The sequence below is a fragment of the Coturnix japonica genome, chromosome 4 (genome assembly GCF_054131305.1).
Source record: "Coturnix japonica strain WE chromosome 4, WE-NBRP24, whole genome shotgun sequence".
NCBI classification, from domain to species: domain Eukaryota; kingdom Metazoa; phylum Chordata; class Aves; order Galliformes; family Phasianidae; genus Coturnix; species Coturnix japonica.
The window spans coordinates 25,034,568-25,054,481 of record NC_140666.1 but is presented as its reverse complement, the minus strand read 5'-3'; the positions used below and the strand labels follow the sequence as shown (position 1 = coordinate 25,054,481).

Genomic DNA, 19,914 nt, shown 5'->3' with positions numbered 1-19,914 from the left:
TTCTCTTTCTGTCCGCAAAGATATTGCCTCTCAGGAGCCTCTTTGGCCTCCCAGTTATAATTACGTCACCAGCAGTTTTGCTCTTGTCTGTCCCCTGAGGCCGGCTGCCCCTCCTCTGCCGGGTGCCATGCCTCGGGACTGCCAGCACAGCGTGGGATGGCAGCAGCTGCACAGCCCCACACCACCACAGCACACCGCATGCCATCGTGTCTGCCACTTGTGTTCCATGATGTCTTTCGTGGCATGAAACAGAAGCAGAACGGGCATCGGAGCAGGTTTTTTGGCACGTTTCTTTATCGGCATGTAACGGGCGCCTTATTGAGGGGTGGGGGGCATTGCTCCTGGAAGGGACAGCAGCAACCAGATGCTGTGGTGGTCAGGGGGATTTGTGTCTGTATGAAATAGATTTAGAAGTAAGGTGCGGTAGCATATAAGTGACTTTTATTTTCTCATCTGTTCAGCGAGCAGCCTGCAATAGCTCTGCCAGGTAGATTTGAATTAAAACCAGCTCCACAGGCAGCAAAGGTTCTTGAGCCTCGTTGCTGAGACCGGAAATCCATTGTGGCATCCCAATTAGTGCTGGTGAAATCAGAAACCTCCTTCAGTGTCGATAGGAATCTTGCAAATGAGAATATAACCTGTTAATCCTGAATTTGAACAAGAATGGTTATGCGACCCCAGGACAAGTCCAAGATGCACCATATCCATGTGCCCCTGTGCCAGCAGGAGCTGCTCATATGCTCATATGTTGTGGCACCTCCTGTGTGCAGCCCTGCTTTGTGCCAGGTCTTTGGGGCTGGAGGAGGAGGTGATGCAGAGTGAGGCTGGGCAGTCTGCATGGACTAAGACTGACACTGGGACCTCTGCTTTAGTGCTGTAGGATGGGCTCACAGCGGTCCTTGTGCTGCTGCCAAAGAATGGAAGTCTGGGATGGCTATCCATGCTGATGCAGTCCCATAATAGTGCCTTTAATTGTGTGTAACAGTAGGTTCTGTTTTGTCCTATGCTAATAATGAATTCCAGGGTATAAATAACTCTGCAATTAAAACAAAATGCCTAACGACTTATCATTTGACACCTATGCTGGACCTATGGTCTGCTGGAGCCTTGTCTGCGTGAGAGCTCCGCTCCTGCCTTGAATATGGTATAATTGTTTTACAAAGAACACATGGATACTCTGGTCATTAAGAAATGCCAGCTGGAATGTGCAGTAGCACCAGGGAGCAGAGAACAACTAGAAAAGCTTGTGCTGAGGCTGCAGAGAGCTCTCACTTGAGAAGCAAAGCCACAGTTTGTTTGACTACTTCCATAGCCAGGCATGTGTGGCACATGGGAAGATGGGAGTTCTGCACATCCAGGAGAGCCTGCTGCGCCCAGAGCTGCTCCGTGGGCACAGCAGAGGCTGCTGAGATCCAGACTGAGGGCAGAAGTGTGGGTTGGCACTGGTTCAGGAGCTGTGAGACGTGGATTCTGTGATAGGCTGGAGTCAGGAGCTCCAAACAGGGCTTTTTGGAGGGTGACTTGCCCCAGACACACTGTGTGGAGGTGCAGTGGGGAGCTGCTCTATCAGTGTGCCTGGGCTTGGCACTGCCTGCTGTGTGGGCCGTCCCTTTGCATTTCTGGAAGCAGCAGCCGTGGCCATTCAATGCACAAAAGGCCATGCTGCTGGAAATCATACGGATACCTGAAATAGCTGAGTTCTGCCTTAGGAAACATGTTCACTTCTGTCCTGTTTTTCCAGCGTGGTGGCTGGGAAGCACTTACCTTTGATGGTGCTCCTCCACCTCCCCTGCCTTGAGCAGCACCTGCTGGGGGACAGGCACTTTCCAAGAGTAATACTGGCTGACTCCTGCTCTAAGTAATGATATGTTTATCTGCAGTATATGGAAGCAGGAGATGTCTTGAGGTGGTAGTTATCTGGAGAGTGGTAAACAAAAGCAGGTAAGATTGGAACTCAAACTGTGAGAAGGCTTGTTTGACTCTGAAGAAAACAACTGTGAAACCAAATAACAGTCTTCAAAAAAAATCTGCTGTCGTGTGCCAAAATCTGCATTATTTGTACAGGGAGCTCTAAGCATCTTTTAACCAGGAGGTGAGGAAAAGGAGCTCATTGTCTGCTCCTTGTTTTCATACTAGGTAGATGTGAATCAGGAATCCTGATGTTGCTGAATCTTTCCCAGAAAAAGGAATTTATTTCACATTCACTCAGAGGAAAGCTTCCAAAGAGGTTGTACCTAGATTCTCTGTAAGAAGTGCTCTTAAGGTTTCCAAGAGTTCATGCAGGCTTCTCTGTAGCCTGCTTATATCAGAGGAGCAGCATCCGGATGCACTGTTCTTCCAGCTCTAAAGAAGCCACTTGTACTACAGTACAATCAGAATTGTTTCAGTTGGAAGGGACCTTTAAAGGCCATCTGGTTCAACTCCCCTGTAACGAGCAGGGACACCCACAGCTCTATGAGATGCTCATTGCCCAGCTCTTAGCCTGTCCTCACAGGGAGGTGTTCCATCCCTTGCATTATTTTTGTGGCCCTCCTCTGGATGCAGCACTCCAGGTGAGGTCTCACAGCACAGAGCTGAGGGGCAGATCCCCTCCCTCGCCCTTCTGGCCACGCTGCTTTGGATGCACCCAGGATCCGGTTGGCTTTCTGGGCTGCAAGGGCACAGTGCTGGCTTCCATCCAGCTGACATCCACCAGCCACCCCCAAGTCCCTTTCAGCAGGGCTGTGCTCCATCCTTACACCCCCCGGACTGCCCTGATAGTGCAGGTGCCAGACCTTGAAATTAGCTTTGTTGAACCTCACGAGGTTCTCCTGGGCTCACAGCTTAGCCTGTCTGGGTCTCTCTGGATGGCACCCCTTCCCTTGGGCATGTTAGCTGCACCACACAGCTCAGGATCATCTGCAGACTTGCTGAGTGGGCACTCAGTCCCACTGTCATTCAACTCCATCTGGACACTGAGCCATTGACCACCACTCTCTGCATATGATCTCACAACCAGTTCCTCATCCACTGAACAGTCCACCCATCAAATCCGTATCTTTCCAGTTTGGAGAAAAGGATGTTGTGGGGCACCACGTCAGAGTCCTGACTGAAGTCCAGATAGGTTACATCAGTAGCTCTTCTTTTGTCCACTGACACAGTTACACCATCATAAAAATCAATGAGGTTGGTCAGGCAGGACATGCCACTGGTGAAGTTGTTCTGATTATCCCATATCACCTCCCCCTCTTCAATGAGCTTTAGCACTGCTCCCAGGAGGATCTGCTCTATGATCTTCCCCAGCACGCAGGTGATACTGATAGGTCAGTAGTTCCCTGGGTCATCTTTTCTACCCTTCTTAAAAGTGAGAGTCCAATCACTGGGGACTTCACTGGCCACCGTGAGTTTTCATATATCATCAAGAGTGGCTTAGTGACTGTGTGAGCCAACGCTCACAGGATTCTGGGATGCATCTCACTGGGACCCTCTGTCTGGAGACAGAGAAGATTATTTCCATCAAGAAATGAATGGAGATGTCAGCAGTGACAATAAGGATCTTACAGGTTCAGAACTGACATAGAACCAGGAATTTGGCAATCTGCTGACTTCAGCAGGACACCTGCTGACAGTCTGAGCACTTCTGCTTGAGGACCTCAGTGAGGATGTGAGAAGTACCAGGTCAAAAACTGAAACCTTGGTCTGAAAGTGGAGCTGTTATTTAGGTCTGACAGCGTGTACTTCTTTGGTTCCATGGAGTGGTTGGAGCTGCTCCTGGAGGGCAGCGGGAGGACTGATTTAATGCTGCATGTCTTTTCTCCTTTACTCTGAACTCTTAATTATGCCGGCATTTCACTGCAGATTAGCAGTGAGTGCGGTGCCGATCTGGAGCCCCTGGGGTGCAGCAGGCACACAGCCCTCGTTGTGCTGGCCCTGCTGCTCACTCACAGGAGCGCGCTCCTCAAGGACACACACACGCCATTACGGTGCGAGGAGACTCTGTTTGCTTTTTTATTCCTCTTTTACATTCTCCCTCCCCACCCCCCGCTTCTTCTTCTTTTGTGTAGTCATTGCAAAACAGGAACAAATGAGTGTGTCACTTTAAACCATGGAACCACTTAGTCCGTAAAGACAGATTTGGTGTCTTTGTGCTGGCAGTCAGGGGCCAGCGCAGCACTCCATAGTGATCCCAGTGTTCTTCCCTGCCCCTCACCCCCCCCTTGCTCCCCACCCCCTCTGCAGCCTCGCTCTGTGTTTGCCTGCCTCTGTTTTTGTGGTTGGGAACCAGCAGAAGAATGGAATGGATTTAATGATTTGTTGGCTGCAGTGCCGGCATGATTAAGTCAATAAAGCTGCAAGCTGAAAACAGACAGTGTAGTTACAGTATATGACTTTAACCTTGTTAATGCATGTTTATGTCCTCCTGCCCACTGTATAGCTGTACATTGCATAAAGGAGATCTGACCAATCTTTAACCCATTAAATAATTCATAAAGTGAGAGCAGACATCAGCTACTTGCAGAGCGGATCAGTAACCATGGGGTCAGCAATAACTTTGGCTCCCTGGACCATATCCAGCGTGTTTAAACTCTGGTGATGTCACCAGGCAAGCTTCTAACCTTAATCATTTGGATGTGAACAAAGGGAAGTTAACTGTTGACATGCAGTGTCTCTGCAGAGGAAATGCTCATGAGCACCCTGCAGTGTCGGGGCATGGGCCAGCCCCAGCCTTCTCCTGTCTTTTGTGTGCTTCCCTGTTGCCTCACAGCAGAGCCCTGCTGGGCCAGCTGCTATGTGTGCATCTCCTAAACTCTTTTTCTCTTACGTGACCAAAACATGCAGAATTACAGGGAGATGGTGGCGGACGTGAGAAGAGGGTGTTTGTAGAGACCTGAGTGTCTTTTCCATCATGGATGAATTTTGATTTGAAAGCATCTCCTGCATGTTAAGTGATAGAGAATGGTCTGTGACAGGGCTGGAGGCAGGCAGAGGTTGAAAGTGTGGGACTGGGCATAGCGCAAAGTGGGACTGTTCTCACTGAGGTGAAAGCTCTCTCCATGCCATAGCAAGCTGTGCCCATGGCCATTGCAGCACTACTCCCAAGGCACATAAGGGGTGAGCTGTGGGGCTGCAGGGATGAGCCATGGTCTGTGGCTGGTCACGCTCTGCTGAGCTGCACTGCCAGGTCAGAGGCCCCAGGGGACCATTACGCGTTGGTGTGGTTTAGTGCTGTTCTGAGGTGCAGCTGGTTGGGGCTGGTTGTCCAGGGGGTGGACATATAGAGGACATGACAAAATCTTGTTTGCAAAGTGAACCAGACAAGGCACTTAACAGGGAGATGGCAGAGTGCAGCTCGGACCACAGCATGGCGTGGAACCCAGCCCTTGTGACCCCGTTAGGGGAGAAACATTCATTCATTTTGGGGGAAGCTGAGACAGAGAGAAATGAAGCAACCCGTCTGCAGGCACCTGAAAGAGCTGCATATGGTGGAACTGGAAACCAAACCTGGTCATGCGAGTCCTGCTCTATAGGGCCAGTTTTTTTCCTGTGACTAAGCCATGAAGCAAACTCACCTTTCAAGATCATCTCCTTTAGGGGTGGCTTGGGAGTGCACCTTTAATGATCGCATTTTCTGCATCTCCTTCTGACAAATTGCTTGTTCACAGCCTCATGAGCCAACCACTGCTGTCAGTCCAAAGGGAAGTTTGCATGTGCAAGGAAAGTCATCACTGGCTCACGTGCCTCGGTGCACATTGTGTGTGCAGGTGTGCCTGCAGGCAGACCTCTGGGATGTGCACATCTGTCTGAGTGGGGCTGCTGGGCCTCACAGAGGCACAGAGTAAAGGCTGCCACACCATTACTGAGGAGCCAGATGGCTGCATGCTGCAGAGCGTATCTCTGAATCCACTCTGTAAGCCCAGCGGTGAATTTTCCAGGTGCCCAAAGTGTGCTGGGGACACTGCTGCTGCAGTTCTGCAGCCAGGGGCTGGGCCAAGGTGGACCCCTGACCGCCACTGGTTAGTCCTCAGTCCCTCAGTTATCCCCTGTCACTTTATGATTGTACTCATAAAAAACACTCAGACTAATTTACCTGGCTATTTTGGGGGGAGGGTTTGGTTTCACTGTCATCTGGAGCAGCAAGAAGGTGCTCCTGAATTTCTGGTGTGTCAGATTTGACATGAGGGGAAGTTCCATGTCCTGTTCATGTTTGGTTTTAGCTTGCAACTCGGTGTGATGCATCTGAAAGTCATTTCTTGTCGGTCTCTTGATTTCACTGAACATGCCTGCAACCACCTAGTAATGTTTTACCCTCTGCAGGGTGCACAGCAGCCGTCATTGTCGCTCACTGACTGCTGGGTTTTTTCTGCTTGATGCAAAGCAGAGTCTCCCAAGCGTATGCTAATGCTGAGTGTAGGGGGGGGGCAACTTCTGACCCATCGCTAATACCCTACAAGTCATATGAAGCTATCAAGGATCCTTGAGCTGGAGTTCAAAATGCCTGCGTTATCAGCAAATAAACACTATTAATTGCCTCTAATACGTTGCGCAATGGTTAAATGACAAGATCCTTATTAATATGCACGCATATCAACCTTTTCAGTGCGTGTGAGGGGGAGTATGAAGTGGTAAAATTATTTAAAATTAGTGGGGAATATTTACAGGAAGGCATAAAGAACTGTCAGTTGAGGAAAGCGGCATTTTATGTTCTTGTCCCAGCTGACCTTGTTCCAAGGACAAATGGGAGCCTGATGAAATGAAGCTGCAGATGGCTAGTGAGCTCAACTCTGTAATAATGAAATGACACAAGGAAAAAAATGAGACATCTACAGTTTGTAAATACAATCTGAATGGAGGGGGGGGAAAGGAATTTTTAAGGGGAGATGGAGCCGACTTGGTTACAGCAGTTCAGTTTCGGGTATTTTAATAATAATTTCCATTTAAAAAAATAATGGTAGCACTCCTTGTTCTCCGTACTCAAGGTCACCCCGTGTATGTTTCTGTTTTCATGTGATTTTAAATCCCTATTCCCGGTTTATTTGTGCCCGCTGTTTCAGCTTACTGCTTCTGGGTGGATTTTGTTTGCTAAGTTGCAGGGTAACTTTTAGTACTTAATTGGGCGGCTGCTCCAGTACAACCATTTCAGAGGTTTGAATGGTTTCATCTGTTGGGAAGGACCGAGTACCAAAAAGCAATGTGATGATGTGATGCTTTGTGCAGGTTTGCAAGCAGAATGCTTTGCCAAGGTGTCAGGCAGCCGGGCAGGGCACAGCAGCTGCCCCTGCAGGTTGAACTGGTGGAGAGAATTCTGGGAACTTCAGCTCTGAGGAATGAAGTGATTCAGTGCCTTGTGTGACCCAGACCAATGCACAGCATCTCATAGTGCTTCTTGGAAGTGGGCTTGTGAAGGACTCGCTTGTATCATTAGAAATCAGCAAATATCTCAAGTTTTCCAGACTTGGACTTTGTTAGAGTGAAATCTTCCCTGTTGTTTGGTGGGATATTCCTGTTCTCTCTCTAGTCCTTGAATTCCCCATTCAGCCGTTGCATTTCTCCCAGCGGGTGCTGAGCTAAGCCAGCTCCTTTTGCATTTCAGTGACACCTCTGTTAGAGAGCGAGCCTTGACAGAGCGCCGTGGTGACTCGAGTCAAACCACTTTACAGACACAAGATGCTGTAGTTTGTCATTGCAGCTTGTGCAACCTTGTAGAGACAGGCAGAAGGACTGCCAGCCAAAATTGGGTGAGATAAATACAGTTTTAGATTATCTCCTTGAATTTATAGGCAAGCTGCCCTCTATGAGAACGAGAGCATGGTGTCAGGGGTTGGAGAATCATGATAGCTGTACAAGCCAAATAGAAATATTTTGGTCTTTGCAGATCGTTCAATTTTGTGTCCTGGCTATGTGTTATATAGACACATACAAAGCCCCTGTCTCCGTATCTCCGGGTCTCTATGCCTAAAACCAACAGTTGGTCTGGGCCAAAGGGTCTGTGTGCAGGGGGTGCTGGAGGCCCACCCTGCACTGCCAAGGAGCTGTGTGTGCTCTGTGCAACCACTCTGCAACCTGTGTCGTGCCTCAGGCTCCTGTTTGCTGTGCTGCCTGTGACTCGGTGGCGCTGGCTGGGGCGTTGCAGTGCTTGATTTCACCTCGCATGCTCCAGTGTGCATTTCCATCTAAGAGAAAAATGCAGCTGCAGTAATTCACTCAGGATTATTCTTTTTGATACTGTGATCACCGTTCTTGTTCAATGGTATGTTCTGCTGAATGAAACCAGCTCTGAAAATGACGGTATTTGCACAGGAGTTTTAACTAATTTGTTTTATTTTAAGAAGGGAAACGGACTCAGTTTCCATCCTACTTCTGAGTGTGCTTTGACAGGCACTTTGGGTACTCTGGTACCCAAAGGTTTTGTAGGCTTTATTCAGTTTTTAGCAGCATAAAGAGCAGGATTCCTGAAGGGAGAAGCTTCTGGTGCAACTGCCAACCAAGTATGGAGGTCTTCTCTGTCCTGGGAGCAGAGGAGGGTGGCCTTTCAAGGAAGCTCTGTGTGCTTCCTTGTGAATGAGCAGAAGGAAAAGCTTAAAGGAATTTTCTTTTTAAAACAAAGCCATATACTCATGGGTCACTTATGGCCTTCAAACAAAGTCTTTTCCTGATTGACAGCCCCAGGATAGTCTTAGAAACCTGAGTCTGCTAGTATTTCACATGCTTGTGTATCAAGGAGATGGGTGAAAGACAGGTAGAAAAGGATCTGCTGGGCTACACAGCTTGTTTTATCTGTGTCCATACATTTTGTTAAAACAAACAAGCAAACAAAAAGCTTTGGAGCATTTTTGAACGGAAAGGCTCAGTTTTATCTTGAAAAGCATCTCCGAACCATGGGCAGAATAGAGGGGAAAAGAAAAAGCTTCCAAAGAGCAAACAGAGTGTTTTGTTAAAGACAGGCGGTGGGAGCAAGAAGCATATAGAGCCCTGAGGACAGGGGGAAGCAAAAGGTAGCATCTCACAGACACTGTGCTGCCTAGTGTGTGACGTGGTTATCCTGCTCAACCTGAACTTTGTTAGCATTGTTTGTGTGCCTTGGCCAGAGAGATTCGCAGTGTGAGTGTGTAGCTGGTGGGGGCAGTGTCCTCCTTGGTGTGGGTGGCATCATGGCTTGCTGTGGAGCTACACCAGGTCTTTAGACACCCAAGAGTCTATTTATGGCTTCACCATGGACCAAGACAGTTTACTTGGCAGTATTTGTACAGTGCTTGCACCTAGTGGTCGTAGTTGTGGCCTCAGGAGAGAAACCCTGCTGTGGGCACAAGCGATGGAGCCTGAAACTGGTAGTTGCATTTCCTCAGCAGCATACAGAACTCTCCATACATAACAGATGTTCTTAAAATACAGAACAAAACTCAGTGAATGAAACTTCACCCCACCCTTAGAGAGTATCTGCCCCTGCAGTGAGTGCAGATCCACTGAAAGGATTATTTACTATTTATTTTTATTATTATTATTACTATTATTTATTTATATTTTATTTTACTTTTTTTTTTTCCTTGTGTTGTTTTGGTAAATGCTTCAAGTTAAAGTTATTTTTGGTTCCAAAAAATCCAATAGCAGAAAGTAGTTTTTCCATTCCTCTTACAGCCAACATCTACCCCGAGCTACCCATTCCCTTTTGTCTTCTTTTATTCTGCAGCGCTGTGACTCTTTTCAACAATCCTTCTGCTTTAAGATATGTAATTACTAGAGTCAGCTGGATTCCCCATTTAAAGTGGAGGGTATCTTTCTCGGATCAGTAATGCCTTTTGAAATGGAAGAAACTTTTTAAATGCAGCTACTGTATGAATCTTTTATCAGATGCATTTCCGTTCCCGCACTGCTGGTAACACTTTCATATGGGAAGTACAGTTCTTCACCTACTCTGCAAATATCTCCTGAAATTCACCAAGCCGAGTGTCTCTCGGTAACCTTGCTATGACCTGCTTATCTGTTAGAACCACAAAGAATTCCTTCTCTAATTAGTCCATCTGTTAACTATTGAAATTCATGGCTTATTTTTATTGTCTGGGTCTGTAACATAATGCTGAGCGGTCTCACCTGGCAGCTTGTTTCTTATAAAGCACATGTGCCTCTCCAAGAGCCATTTTGGTGCAGACAGCTCTCTCTTCGACACGGGACAAATGACTCTATCTAGGAGCCTGCAATCCCCTTCATGCCCTCGCAGAAATAAATTGTACATCTCCAATTGCTCTAGGCTTAACTCAGTCCAATTTAACATGTGTGTTTCTTGGTTATGTTCTTTAGAGTTACACTGTAAGATGTAGCAGATGGGAAAATTTAATAGTGATAAATGACTTTACTGTTTTCACACAGTCTTAAAAAACAATGAACACGCTTTATTAAAGATTAGAGGGATTTTTACTTATTTGCCAAAGCGTGATTAGAGCTCTAACTCAGATCCTTAGAAAGTCTTGCTTTTAAATCCTTTTTGGACTGTTTGTTAATGGGGATTCAGAGGAATTAGGGGCCATAAATTTCTTCATTCTCACTTAAGTGAAGCCACAGAAGTGATTACCGAATGTCTAAGTAAGTGGTAGGGACCGGAGTTGATTAACTGTGTTCGCTTGGAATGGTTCGTCCTCATGCTTCCTTACGGCGGTCATGCATCTCCTGTGTAATAAGATGTGGAGGCTGGGTGGAGCAAGCCCATCAGTGGATGTCAGAAGGATGCAGTCTCACATAGCTATGCACAGTTGGTCTCAGTGGGAGCGTTTGCGCACTTTGCACTGTGTGCCTGAATGTTTTTTTGGACCAGACCCACACTTAGCACAAACTGGACACAGTTGTTCACAGATGCATTTTGCACAGATGCAGCAGTGTTCCCTTCTGTGCACACTGGGCTGTTGTGGCAGGCTGGTCTCACTGGTGTGTGCCATTGCTTTCACTGTTACCATCAGCGCCTGCAAGTACAGATGCAGACAGTGTAAGTTCCTGCAAACCTGGAGCCCGATTCTTTTCTCCTTGCTCTTGAGGTGAGTGCATGGGATAATACCAAGCTTTTGAATGTGAACTGCTGCACTGGAAAGCCCTGCGAGTGGCGTGGGAGCTCCAGCCTGCCATGTGGCAGTCCGCCTAGCAACAGAAGCACATGCTCTCAAACGCGTGGCCTCGGGCTCCAGTGCTGGGTTCCTGCCATTGGCTGGGGATTCTGCCAATCTAATGGGTTGTTACGAGTTTCTGGAGGGAAAAGTGACCAACCCTCCACCAACACCCACGTACAAACACATGTGTTTCATGGATGTGCGTATGCTCCTGCTGCCAGCCTTCCCTACTGGGACACTGGATCCCTCCTCTCTTCACTCCCCTCATGGGTTTTAAACAGGGCAGTTGGAAATACAGATGAGCTAAGTTTACGGCATGTTCGGCTTGGCCATAATATGGGAAAGTGATGTTTCATAGGGAGTGCTGAAAAGGAAAAATGCTACGAGTTCATTAACCTTTGGTACAGATAGCAGCGTCCTTTAGACTACAGCAGAGCTATTCTTAGTCAGTGTTTACGCGGTTGTTATTGTAAGGGAATACAGTAGTTCCCACTAGTGGCGAAAAGAAAGAACGTTTTATTTTTCCTTCAGATTAACCTACATGTGAACTGTAGGTGGAAAGATTTGGAATTCAGTCCTTGTGTTCCTATCCATGCTATTTTGTCCTGATTTCCCCAAAAGCAATATTTAGATGTTTAGGTTGTTTCTTTACCCGCTAATTAAGCGTTATACAACTTTGCTCTGAAAAACGCAGCAACCCATTCTCTGTATTTGCAAATGAACATTGCCGATTGTCATTATTGCTATAGGGTGCCTGCAGAAAATCCCATATAATTAAGCCGTTAAGAGCCGCAATTAGTAATGTGATTTACACTTCTTTGCCATTAATAATATAGAAAAATCAACATTATTTTCTTGATGATGTTTAGGAAGAATTAGAATGAGGTGGACATGATTAGGAAAAGAGACTTTAATGTTAATGACTTGTTAATGCAATAGCCCTGAGCTAGACATCAGAATGATTGTCCCTGCACTAAACTCGTTTGCTTCAGTAAGCACAGACCCTCTGCACGCAACAAGACAAGTTGGGAGGAAATTGGATAGATGGCAGGGATTGTGGTGGTATGAACATTTCAGTGTCTTTCATGTGCAGAGTACACAAACCGAATCCCTGCACTTTCAAATATTCCCCTAGAGGCAATCTGCATTATTCAGAGCTTAACTGTGGCTACAGAATACTGTCTGACATGAAAGCAGAATGCTGGCTTTACATGAACTTTCATATTTACATCTGTAGTAAATCATATTTACTTCTTTTACTCCCCTCCCTCTCTTTTTTTTGTGGGAGAGAGGGAGCAAAATGGGTAGGAGGGAAGGGGGAGGAGGAGAGTTGTCCAGCAGGATTGTAAGCAAAGCGCCAGTAATAAAGTCTAGTCTTATGAGGCTGCCCATGAATAGGAATGATAATGAGACCAGTGATGAGCTGCAGGTTTGTGTCTTTTAGTAAATTATCTCGCAGGCATTTACATTTCATCAATTGTGCTTTTGCATAATAGGCCGAAGTGCTACAACAAAAGGAGGTGCCATAAAAATGAGTAATTTCAGTGACCTTTTTGGTAATCTCCCTTACAAAGACTATCTGGGAAGGTACTGGGTCATTCCTCATGGTGAAGTTGCTGTGGAAAGGCACCCCGGACCCAAGGAGCCCGCCTGGTGATAAATGTCTCACAACGCTTTCTTCTGGCCACCCTGAAACATGGCTTGTATCCTGTTTTCTCCATCTAAGCATGCCTCTAATTGTCAGATGTCAAAAGGCAACAACCATTTTCTTCTTGCTTATCTCCCAATAACATTGATTCTCAAACAAAGGATGTGGGCTTCCATTCTGAAAACAAAGGAAGCATGGCCTAGCTAAGGATGCTGGATATAACATACATACTTCTCCCTGCCAATAATAACAAAACATCATAAATAATGTAGAAGCTGGATGTGAAAATGGAGAAAGGGGGATGTAGTGGTGCTGCTGTACCGGGGCATGGCACTTACAGGATCACTTGCTTTATTGTCCTTGATGAGGCCTTGACGTCTTCCCTTGTTGTTCTCTTGTATTTCCCTGACAACTGGCCAGCTTTTCAGATATTTTGCCTTCTTTTTTTTGTTGTTGTCGTTTCTTCTGCCCTTTGGAGTTGAGTCTTCACAGTGTTTTCATGTTATTTTTTTTCTCATGCCCCACAGTGCTCTTTCTTTAAAGGCAAGTCCTCAGCTGGCGGAAGCTAATACAACCATGGAACCCACAAGGAGCATTTCAGTTCAGGTCCAGCTCTTCCTGGTCTTTCCAGGTTCCTGATCTGATCATTTCCTTTTCCATTCTTCAGCCTTTGGTTTTGTGTTTTCTTTTACTGTCAGGTAGGACTTTGCCAAGTCCTACCTGATACAACTTTTCTTTCCTTATGTCTTTCAGTATAACAGTTGGGGAGCTGGTGGGAAATGTGATGCTTTACTCACATCCCTTCTGTCAGCTAGGCAGCCATGTGACTCTAGTAATCGTAGTGAATCAGCCTCATAGCCCTGGGCTACTCACAAAGAATTTTAGATTCATCTTTTGCTTCCTTCATTTCTTCTTGTGCTGACCCTTGGAAACCGGAGCAGTCACCTGACACTCACTGTCACACCACGCCATGTGGGTCCATGTGAACCCACAAGGTGTTTGGCACGGAACAGCCGAACACTGGAGAAGAGAGCATTAGCAGGGAAGAGAAAGGCTTCTGTTGTTGTCTCCCTGATGAGATTAATTTTCTTTTTTTCATCTTTCTTGGCAGGATCAGAATCCTGGACTTGTTGCCAGACTTCAGGAGCCGGGCTCTGTCCCAAGTGGAGGCTCTGTGCCGGCATCAGCCACGGTGAATGGGTACACAATGAGGAACCATTTACTGAAGCAGCAAATAATGAAACGACAGATGATGCAGGTACAGTGCTGAGTGCTTCTGTGGGTTCCTGTGTCATCTACCTCACTGGGAAGGACAGGACTAACTGGAATGAGAAAATCACCAGTCAGCAAACACTGAGGAGTGACCTAGGAATTGCAGGGTTGAGTCAGACTAGGGCTGTGGTGTATCCAGACTGTTACGCCTAAGAGAGGCCAGGGCCAAGAGCTGCTCAGCAAGCCTGAGTTCAGCTCTACCCATTCATGTGTGAGGAAAGAATTCAGTCACCTCTGTATCACTGCTGTTGTCTTGGCCAGCCTCAGAGCTGAGAGGAGAGATACTGAAAAGAGAGTCTTGAAGAATGAGCCAGCCCCAGGAGAGATGTCCTTGTCTTTCTCTTTGGTTATTCATGGATCTCCCAGAGTAGATGGTAAACACATTTCTACTGGACTTGACTGGTCTTTTGGGGTACAGAAGTCCCAGTGTAAGGCTGGAAACATGCTGTGTGAAGGAATAAGGGTCAGGGAAGCTCACAGGGACCTGAGTGAGGCAGCACCAAGCTTGCATCTCTGGCTTTCTGAGCTGGGTTTGTGGCAAGCAGGCTCATTTCTTTGCAAAATTCCCTTCCAAAAACAACTGTACCTCATTGTCATCAGTTGGCTTCTAGCTTACCTGTGCTGCTCTGGCACAACAGGAGTTCAGCAAGGCCTCAGCTTGCACTGTCCATGGGAAGTTCCCTGAGTCTCAGCTGCTGTCCACAGCAGGGACACGGGTGTGGTGGTGGGCTCTCTGGCAGCACCATACTTCACTCATGAACTGGTGAACATGGGGGTCTGTGTGTTTTTCCAGCTCCCCCTTGGCCTTGGGCTGTCTGCACAGCATCTACTACAGTCTGCAATTCCAAATACTGGGCTGTGGTAAAGACACCTCTGCAAGAAGGGGGCATGTGAGCAATAAAGATCTGCACTGAAATGAACAGTTTGGGCTGAGTCTCATCAGAAGGATGTGTGTGTACTGGAAAGGTTGTTAGTGATGACAATGGCTGCACTTCGAATGTCTGCTGCCATTTCTGTTTGCCAAGAAAATGCAACTTGACTGTTATTCCCCTTGTTTTCCAGGAAAAGCAGAGACAAAACATGCTGGGAGTAACATCTGAGCAGAGGAATTTGTTTGCAGCTCAACAGATGAATCAGTTTCAAGGTAAGGGGGGAAGTGGCGTGCTTTGCAAAGCTTCAAGGAGCCAGTGCCTAGGATCTGATTAAATACTCTATGTTTAATCATTCTCCACATTTTCCATAGAAGTATTTCCTGTTTTATTATATATCATGAGATTTGCCCACATCCTTACTGCTTCAGTAATAACTTGTTACAAAGCACACAGAGCCCAGGTAGTAGAAGCTAAGTACGGAGAAGCAGCCTTTAGGGGTGTGCTGTTTTGGGGATGAAAGTGCACTCAGCTAATGTGTCTCTCTGTGTGCAGCTGTGCAGCAACCCATTCCCGCTGACTGCAGCCAGCCGATGCCAGCCCCTCCGCCCAACCACCACATGCTGCCCTCGAACCCAGCCATGCTCCAGAACACTTTGGGTGCCAGCATTACCCCAGTCACTGCCAGCCAGAGCAGTGGAACGATGGTGATGATTCCACACAACCCTGGCAAACAGCAGGCGGTTTTTCCACCTAATTCCGACTTTAACATCCCGCTGCGGCCGAGCCAGAACTCACTGGCCATGAACTCAGGGTGCCAAACCGTACACAACCATGCAGCAGTGCAGCCAGGCATGCCGATGGCTGGCTTTAGTTCTGGCTCCTTGGTGAATCACTCAGCAGCTCAGCAGCACTTGAGACAGCCGAGTGTGCCAAGAATCCCCAACGTCTATCCCAACTCCTCTGCCCAGATGTGGACGTCGACTGCGGTGCCAAGAATGCCAAATCAAAGCCAAATGGATACCAGCATGCAGCAGTTCTCCAGTAATGCTCTTTTCTCCAAACAGAACGTGCGACCAAATGCATCGGGTCAGCAGTTCTCCCAGCAGGCTGTAGTGCCGCCTAATCAGATCGCTCCCGGAGTCCAGGTCAGACAGATGCAAAAACTGAGCATGGGACAGTCTGGCCAGGGCTTGAGCTCAATGAGTAATCAGAACTTGAGACACAATTTAACCAGGGGACCGCTGCCAGCTATGAATGTTATGAAATCAATGCCGCAGGGAGTGTCCAGCTTTAACCAGCTCAATCCCCCCGCAGGCCTCGGCCCGCCAAGCTACCCCAGTGCGGGGCAGCCGCCTGACGCCTTCAGCAGGATGAGCGCAGCTGCCGAGCTGCCGCAGTATGACTTTGTGCCCCAGCACAGCAGCTCCGTCCTGCCCGCTAACTGCAGTGACACTGACTTCCTTGACTCGCTCATGAAGAGCAGCAGCAGCAACGATGAAGAGTGGTTGAACAATCTGACAATGATAGATGACATTTTGGGACAGCACGCTCAGAGCTCCGGACACGTGTAGCTTAGAGGGAAGCGACTGCGTTGTAAATACATGTGACTTCTCAATGCGGCAGGTGGCCCGTGAAAGCCGCCACTTCTTTCAATACAGAATGAATAGACTCAGCCAATTCTTTGCCCGCATTGAAGTTTAGTGTTGGCAGTTTTTCATATCAGTGTATATATTTGAATATTTTGTAAATTATGTTTTCCTAAACCTTAAATGTAGAAGTATTTATACTTCTTTGCTGGTCTGTTTGTAAATAAATCTATAGCATAACTTCTGGTTTTATTATAGGGATTTCATTATACCTTGTTATAAATATGCAAATAACATTGTTAGTTTCAGTAATACTGTGTATTACAGCATAAAATACTTATGTTTTTGACATAACTTAACACATGAACTAGGGGTGTCGTTGCAACCAGACTATGCAGAAACCAAGAGTGGCATTTGTTCTCCCACATCAAGAGAAAAGACCGAAAAGCCACATGAAAAAAAACCAATACATGTGAAAGGAACTGCTGATTGACTCATAGCTCAATCCTGCAGCCCAGGAGCGGTGCGTGGGTCCACATGGGGACCCCAGCACAGTCAGGGACCTGCCGGCAGGGATCTGTTGCAGGATCAGGGGAAGTCCTCCCCCTGGTACACTCCAGTGTGCTGACTTGACACTGACAGTGCATCTCCCTCTGTCCTGCAGTGAGGATGCGCTTGTGATGTTGTGGCTGTTGACAAGGCATGTGTGTGTGTGTGTGTGTGTGCGTGTGTGTGTGTATGTGTGTGTCTGTGCACCGGCCAGCTGAGGGATGGCACATGGTGATGAGGGTTAGGCGATGATGCCGGTCTGACATTGCCAAGGTTCCCTGGCCGCTGTGTCCTTTGGTTCTGGTTTGCGCACCTCTGCCATGTATTTTTGTAGTGTACAGGTGATTTGTTCCTGGTTTTAAGGCTTTTCATAATTTCTGTTTTAATGTGAGACTTTTTTTTCCAGGGGAAAAGTCTATAAACACGAATAGTTAATTTTTGATGTTTTTCTGTCAGCTACTATTGTCCTATGTATATTTAAGAGTCTGTTTATAAAAGATTCGCTGTACTGTAAACTTCAAATGTTCATACTTTGCGTAATCATATTTTAATAGTCACATCATACTTCGCAATACATTTGTAATATAACGTCAGCTTCAAGCACAGAATGTTTTTTTCTTCATACCATAATAAACTGCTGGGGGAAAATTGTGTATATTTTATGTGCTCATTTCTTAGCTACGACGTTCTGTACCTGCCAATATTGGAATTAATTTGATTTGCCCCGGATGCTATGCCGTCAATTTAGTTATGTGCACAAATGTGTGTGCTTTAACAACCTTAAAAGAATGTGTAGATAGCATCTATGTCTAGAATTGCCTCATCTAATAGAAGTCAGTCAGGGCTGGAAGTCAGGCAGGAGTACACCGCTCATCTGCTCCCAAACAGCCTGGTCCCACAAATGGTGCTGGTGTGTGTGAAAGCAGGGCCAGGGATGGGAGAAGCCATTTTTTCAAGCAAAAGAAATTGGCCCCACCAAACAATTGCCCAAATTAGGCTATAAAGCCAGTGAGGCTATGAATGAGAAAGAAATGCCTGCCTGCTTGCAGACAGCAGCGAGGGGATGAATGCCTCTGAATAAGTCTGTGATGGGGACAAAGGTGAGTTTGTTTGGCGATGGAACTTGGCAGCACTTCAGCAACTTTTCTGCTGAGAGCCATGCCCTGCTCTGCACGTGGGGCTGGTGCCAGAACAGCAGGCAGGGGGATGGGAGGACTGCTGCCCACAGGCATTTCTTTAGGATAGTAATAAATATAACAAAACCAGCCTATTTTCATTCCTCATTTTGTTTTTGGCAGTGAACCTTTCAGTTGTGCAGAGCTTGGGTAACATACGCTGGGTGGGAACGTCTTCTGAAGCCAACTCTTTCCCACTGGGTTTATGAACAACTGTTTATCTTGTACGTGAGTTGTGCACCCACTTGTTTGCACTCTGTTTTTTGTCTGGTGTTGGAGCTGACAGCTCCTCTGCTCTCCATCTCAGGCCCTCATGTCTCAGCAGGGTGCTGTGAGGAGTCACGGCTGTGCCACTCTCGGCAGGTAAGTGCTATGTGTGATTATCTCCATGGTGTCTCTGCGGGTGGTGAATCTCCTATGTACCTTATAGGACTGGCCCATGACCTCAATGGCATGTGCCCTGCCTGGGCTTCTCTTCTCCTGTGTGAGCTGTGGCCGTGGGTGGGCCGAGTGCCTTGATGTGCAGGCTGACCGTGGGGAGCCTCAGCAGCTGCAGCACAAGCCCTGCACCTCTGATCCACAGCAGGCAATAACAGGCAATGACGCCATCACAGTGAGTTGTCTGCTTTATCCTGCAAAAAAGTATCTTTGAAAACTGCCATCCCCTTTTCTTCTCTTGTTCAAGTTGTGAAAATGCCCAAAGTCTGGTCCTTCCTTTGCTTCCATGGTCCATATCACTAAGGCCAGTAGGTGCAACAGTGAGGCAGTAAGGCAGAGCACAGCTGGGAGCACACGTCAGCTCAGCCTGCAGCCGAGGCCCACTGCATTTGCTGCTGTGGAAGCATAGAACGGGTTTAGATTTCTAAAATAGTTACAGGAATGAAGCATCCAATGTTGAAAGGTGTCATTTATTTCCCAAACAAGTTGCGTCACCAGACTGCCCTCATAATTACAGCCATGAAAACAGAGGCAAAAAGCTGTAAGCTTTTTCCTCTTGGGCTCTAACATAACATCAAATACCTATAAAGGCCAGAATTTCCACAGTCTCGAGCTCACTGAGAGCTCATTTGTCTGAAAGGTTAGTGGCACAGGTAAGTCAGACTTTACAATTCTGTACTTAATATGGAAAGAAATCTCCTTGTGGATTGTATTAATCTAAGCCAGCCCATTTTTTACAAAGGCAAAATAGGAAAACACACTCATCCCTATAAAAAGAAGCACCCAGAGAACTCCTAGGAACAGATGCCCATCAGGCAATTTCCCTGGGCAACCCAGCCCTGACTTATGCAGAACCTGAGCCGTGCTGCACAGCGGCTCTCCAGGATTGATTGCACGTCTTGCTTAAGAAGCTTTTAACAAAGGAAGCTGTGCTGATGCTGAAGTGTAAGGTCAAGTTCTCCTCTTGTGTAGGATGTTGTAAATCAGGAGGCACTCCATTGCCTGCAGCAGGGCAACCCCTGATTTACACCAGTCCTGGAGCTGGGGCGAGCACCTGGCAGGGGCTGGCACTCACTGATGGTGCCGCAGATGTGCCCATGCACGGTGGAGAGAGCCCTGGAGCGGTGCCCAGCACAGGGAAGGCAAGGACGGGGAGGCACAGACTGCTGTGCATGCTGTGCAGGTGGCACAGCCCCACAGGGACACTTGTTCTTGCCACATCTACCCACCCCCCTGTGTGAGCTGAGCTCAGGTTTTGGTGCTTAACAGCAACTTAATGCCCACTTCAACTTCTGTTCCCTGCTC

General features: G+C 47.2%; 1 protein-coding gene across 2 annotated transcripts in view; it reads left to right on the top strand.

Annotated features, from left to right (window-relative positions):
- MAMLD1 (mastermind like domain containing 1) overlaps positions 1–17,644 on the top strand; it is a 72,576-nt gene extending 54,932 nt beyond the window's left edge. For both annotated transcript variants that reach the window (XM_015860803.3, XM_085546388.1), the window contains 3 exons: positions 13,829–13,975; positions 15,052–15,133; positions 15,414–17,644. In XM_015860803.3, the coding sequence (XP_015716289.2) occupies positions 13,829–13,975; positions 15,052–15,133; positions 15,414–16,432 (1,248 nt within the window). In that variant the 3' untranslated portion in view covers positions 16,433–17,644. The remainder of the gene's footprint in view (positions 1–13,828; positions 13,976–15,051; positions 15,134–15,413) is intronic.
- Positions 17,645–19,914: the final 2,270 nt, after the last annotated feature.